General features: G+C 40.0%; 1 protein-coding gene across 1 annotated transcript; it reads left to right on the top strand.

Moving 5' to 3' along the window:
* Positions 1-527: 527 nt before the first annotated feature.
* On the top strand, positions 528-4442 carry COIL (coilin; the record flags this gene model as incomplete). The annotated part of the gene is made up of 6 exons (XM_010074758.1): positions 528-1533; positions 1862-1948; positions 2185-2232; positions 2840-2915; positions 3639-3727; positions 4228-4442. Coding segments are annotated over 6 exons (1396 nt in total), but the record flags the coding sequence as incomplete, so codon positions are not given.
* Between the last annotated feature and the right edge of the window lie 1351 nt (positions 4443-5793).

The raw sequence follows: 5793 nt of genomic DNA, 5'->3' as shown, positions 1-5793 counted from the left end.
ACCCTGCGGGGCCTGAGGAGCCCCGGGATGGCCGAAAGGGGCTGGAGAGAGCCGAGGGGTTGCGAGTCTCCTCAAGGGTGGGAGGGGAGCGCTGCCTCCATCCCCTGGTGCTGCCCCATCCCTGAGCGGGCCTTTTATAGAGCCCCTGCGGCACCTGTGCCCTGGGGGGGCTCGGGCTGTGGGTTGGGGTGTCACCCCTGCTCTGGGGACTGCCCCCTTCACAGGTGGAGCATCCCCACTCCCAAAAAACAAGCTTTCTTGAGCTGCTAACATGTAGGAAAAAGATGTAAATTCTGCTGAACAGTGGCTTTTGTTTGATATTTTTTTTTTTTTGACAGAGTAAAATTGGAAGAGGTAGTTGCAGATGATTATGAAGATCTAGATCATGGCTTCTCTTATATATCCAAAGAAGACAAAAAAAGGCGCAGACAAAAGCAGGAAGAGGAAGAATTCTCTAGAAATGAAGAAGACAGGCGTAAAAAGGAAAAGAAAAAGAATGAACATAATCCTGAGTATTCCTCTTGCAGGGAAGAGGCCTCTGTAGATATTTGGGACTCTCAAAAAGCATACAAGAAAAGAAAAAGAAAGGAAGAAGTTAGTGAAAGAAATAGACTCACAGAAGGTAAGGAAGAGAGCTCTCCTGAACAATCTAAAAAGCTTAAAAAAACAGAGAGGGAGAAACAGTTGGCAACAAAAAAGAAGGCTGGAAAGCTGACAAAGGCTGCTGCAGCAAACATGGCTTTAGAACAGGCAAATAAGAGCTCTTCTCTAAATTCTGGTAAAAATAACACCAAAAAAATCACAACACAGTCCAGAAAAAAAATTGTGGGATCTTCAGATTCCTCCAGCACATCGTCTGACAGTGACAGCAGTAAATTAAATGTAAAGCAAAATAAATCTTCCCGTAAACCTGTAATGGCAACGCTTTCCAAAGACAAATGCCAAACTGCTGCGAATTCTGATGTGAAAACTGTTGTTTCTCATAAAGTGACTTTGAAGTCTAATGCTGAAAATTCCACTAAGACTGCAATTAGTAGAAATGCTAAAAAATCCCAGTCCTCTAGTTCAGATTCTGACTCGAGTACAGAGGATGAGGAAGTGGCAACAGCACAAGACAGTACTGCAAAGGAAAAGTCAACACCTAACAATGCGGCAGCTGTAAAAACCAGTACCACCAAGGCTACCAAAGCACAGACCTCCTCTTCAGAGTCTGATAGTTCAGATTCAGAAACACTTGTTATTAAAAAACCTGCAGCAAATGCTGGACTGAGTAATTCCGTAGTAAGAAACTGTACTAAACAGTTGCCAAACAGTATCCAAGGACCACTTGCCACCTCAGGTCGTGGAAGGGGGCGTGGAACAGGAGAGGATAACTTCTGGAGAGGATCTAGGGGCCATGGGTTTCGTGGGATGATGAGGGGCCAAGGCCGTGGGAGAGGAGGAAGCCCTGGCTTCTTCTACAACTACAGCAGTGAAGGCCAGAAACAGAGGCAGTTAAATGAAGCTGCAACAAACGCTTCTGTTCTTGTCCAGGTGAGTGACTTAATGCACTCATAGGTCACCGTTCTCTTGCCATTTTAACTATAGAAAAAACATATGAGAGTAATTAGTAAAAGCAGAACTAGATTAGTAGGATGAAGGTTGATCTTAACTTGGTAAATCTGATATTTACAGTATCTGCAGCCTGAGGAAGTGTTTATGAAACTATTTAAGTGATTTTATGATACATCTCAAAACAAAGCACTTGGATATGTACCTCACTCTTCTCAGAACTTTTTAACGATCCATACAGCACAAACATTGTCTTATCTTTTTATTAATACAGTAATTAAATCAATGGGTTTACTGTTGTGTTTCGCAGAATCCTGTGGAGGTCCCTAAGAGAGACTATAGTGTGTTACCTCTTCTAGCTGCTCCACCACAAGTGGGAGAAAGAATTGCCTTTAAGGTAAAGAACTTGTGAAATACTGAATGTTAGTGGGCTAAAATTGTTTCTTTGGGCTACTGTAAGTTTTGCCGGACATGCTGCAGATAGCATAGTCCTGACAACGAAACACTTGCACTGAAGAACTTCATCTTACATTGTTGTGGGACCACTACCCTAGAAGTACAGGAGTTGGGAGGTAGTCTTCATCCTGCTTATTCAGAAAAGTTGTAATTTGTTATTTGTATTTCTTTCAACAGCGCTTGGAACTAACTGAAAATTACAGTCCTGAAGTTTCAGACTATAAGGTACTATTTATTTTTTCTCCCTTAATTCAACACAACACTACTATAGGTAAGGCAAGGTTTAAATATTTTGAGGTTGTGCAGTGTTTTTCTTCTCATCCAGTTGACACTCCGCAGGCTATTCCTGGTGCATCAGTGAAAATGAAAACCCTAGAACCCAAAACTAATTGAAAATAGGAAAGGTGTAGCAGTTCTTAAAAAAACCCAAAACATTATTAATTATATTAATATTTTAGAGATGACAAAAATGCAGACCTTCAAGTAGAAAACTATACCTCTATTTGTGTCTACTGCTGTTTGAAGTGAAGGCAAATTCTTGAAACTGGTGCAAGTAAAATTTTGTAGCTACTTCAGATAACTTGGTTTCTGGATAAGTACAGACTTAAACTACAAGGATGGTGACAATGATTAACTTTGGTTTATTGATGCCAGTAACTGCAGATTGCTGAGCTTTAATACTTTGCAGATTTTATACATAGAGATAGAAACATTTGTCAGACAGATACACATCCTCTAACTGTGATGAAGTCCCACAGTGGTTGTAAATATGGAATAGTTATTCAGTGCTGAAATAAACCTTACCTGATTCTTTTCTTGTTGCTTTATGAAGGAGGGAAAAATAATCAGTTGGAATGCTGATAACAAACAGATTGAGCTTGAGATCCTTTCATCATCAGCAGGACAAAGTACGTACCCTGGGACACTAAATTCTTGTTGTCACGTGCATCGTCTGGAAAACAGCTAGTCTGAGGCATGCTTCATGTTTCAGGAGTATTTCTTATTTCCTCAGGTTCCTCTTCAACACACCCCGCCCTCCTCACTCCCTCCCCAAAAAGTCTATTTAAATGGAGAAGTTCTAACGCTTGTTGTATTGAAGATGCTCATAGATATTCACAAAATGAAATTTGTCCCATCAGCATGAGCAGTCAGTAACTCATCTCTACTGTGGTTTCATCTCCTGAAAAAAATTAAAATTATTATATGGAATTACAGAGAAAAATTTGGTTCCTAATGCCATTCTTCATGACACCAGTGAGACTGCTGGCTTCAGTGGGTGTGGAACTGAGTCCCTGCAATGACAAAGTGTGCTTCAAGCACCTGACATTATGAATGTCTCTGACACTGGATGTGTATGCTGCAGTTGCCATTTAAGCCAGAATTAATGAATTGCCATCCTATGAGCATTTTTCTTGAATTTAGGCAGCATGTTGATTAACTTTTGCATGCATATAGTTAACGTTAATTACCTTAATTTTGGTGTGTAGTGTTCAGTTCTACCTCAGAATTTTTTGTTACAATGATGAACCCAAGCACCTAACTCAAAAAACTCCTGGTTTTGACTAGCTTTCTAAATACAGTAAACATTTAAACCTTTCTGCTTATAGTTGGTTTTTTTGTTTGTTTTTAAGTTGCTAAAGAGCCAGGAAAATTTGACCTGGTTTACCAGTCTGCAGATGGAGCAGAACTGATAGAGTACGCTGTTCCTCAGGATACAAAGGTATGTGGGTGTCCTGTTTTGAAGCCTGTTACAAGCTTTGCATAGCTGATACGTGCCCTGCTTTACAACCCCATTGATCTCAGTGAGATTCCCTTTCTAAGAACGCATCTGATTAAAATAAATGAAAGCAGAAATAATTGTTCCTTTCTAGCAAGAATGTGCACGATTACAAGATAAGAATCACTTCTTGCATGTTATTCAATTAACTAGATTCAAAACCAGTCATCAAACTGTGTAACTTCTTGTTCTAATAAAATAAACAATGTCACGTTCTCGCAAGGTTACTCATTCCACGCACCATTTTTCTTACCTGCATCTTTCCTTCCGCAGAAGGTCAGGCAGGTTGAGGGTCATCAGGAAGATCGATGAATCACAGGAGGGATCTGTGATCTTTGTTCAGTAGTGCTGCTGTTCAAGTCTAGACGAAGCATAGTGTAGGAGAAATTGCATCTGCCTGTGTAGCTTGTACCTGCTAAGTATTGTCTGTATTTTGTTTTCAGATAACGGAAAGTTGGGATGCACTGATAGAGCCAAGGCTGATTGTTGAGCCTCCAGTTAACGGATCCAGCATTGGAAATGGAACGATGTGAGATGTGAACAAATGTAAATAATTGTATGGACTTGTTTTGTGAAATATTGCCTTCTAGTTTTGAGGGCAGCAGATGCACTGGTGGATATTTTTAATAAATCCTTTCAAAAAGAACCTACGCTAAAAGAAAAAACACTTTTGTCTTAGGATATGTTTTGATGTAATACAAGAATACTTTGTTTATTATTGGAAGTCTTTCATAGAGATCTACCAGGGTTTTTTTCTTAATAGAAGCTTAATAACAATTTTTATATTCTGCTGCAAGCTGTAGAACTGAATGGTTTGATCAAAAGGATAAAATACAACCTTCTGCTGTAAGTAAATCCAGTTAAATGTTTCGGTTTGTCTAGAGCTCTATAACTGCCATACAGAGGTAGCTTGCTGTAAGGATAATTAAAAACAACATTCAAAAATCAAATATAAATATTATTGATGTGCACAGCTCTTCCTGTACAGCTGCAGAGCATGATAAAAATGCCATGACCTTGCAGTTATTGACAGGGGTCACCTGAACATGTCAAGAAAAGCTTTTGAATTTTAAGCTTCTGTAATTTGGAGAGGCAGATAAATCATATTGGTAACTGTCAACTTTGCCTAGAACCAGTGGACTATAACGTGAATTCCTGGCAAAATTGTGTCACATTGTGTTAACCTGTGTAGGCTCTGAAAACCTGTTTGTTTGTTTGTTTTAAAGCAAACCCTTTTGCCCTTTAAGCACTGAAGTTTCTGTGCTTCTGTCCTTCCTCATAGCAGAATGGGTCACCAGGCGGTGGCAATACACTTCACTGACATCTCTGCTAATTATTAGCAGTGTGGTAGTGCCTTGTGCCCCTGCAGGATTTGCATCTTGGCAAGTCTCGCAATTTAAGATAATCCCTGTCCTGGGTAGTTGACACTTAAACAGAAGATGTGAAAAAAAAAAAAAAAAACAGACCCTAGATACAGACACCTGAGAAATTGTACATCGTGGTTTAGCTAACATGTACTCGACTAGTGCATGATTACGTAAAAATGCCGCACACCTTTGCATTGTCCCTATTAAAATGTCTTGTTCTTGAAGGAGTAATTTCATGAGTAAAACTAATTTGTGTATTGCAGTTCTCTTTAGTTGCCATTATGTTAGTTTCTTTTTTATAGAAAGAGGCAGTTACATCACTTTGTGTATATTTTTGCAAACTGGACACCAGAAAAGATGTTCTGAAGATAAAATCTTGAGTTTTATGTATCCATTGTTACCAAGTTTGAGTGAAACTACGGTTCCAGTGCACAATTCAAATCAAGTAAATGCAGTCTGACGGAGCTGGCGGACGGCCCTTCCTCTCACACCCAGCCACCTCTCACAGAGCCACATACACGGTTCCTCATAGCTGGGGAGCAGTGCTGGGGTGCTACATGGGTGAGAAATGCGGACTAGGACAGAACATGGCCATGAATCGCAGAGGGAGCTGGTGATACTCTGAACACACTCTTCTTGCTT

The sequence above is a fragment of the Pterocles gutturalis genome, unplaced genomic scaffold (genome assembly GCF_000699245.1).
Source record: "Pterocles gutturalis isolate BGI_N339 unplaced genomic scaffold, ASM69924v1 Scaffold40012, whole genome shotgun sequence".
Classification (NCBI taxonomy): domain Eukaryota; kingdom Metazoa; phylum Chordata; class Aves; order Pterocliformes; family Pteroclidae; genus Pterocles; species Pterocles gutturalis.
This window is presented reverse-complemented; position numbering and strand designations above follow the sequence as displayed.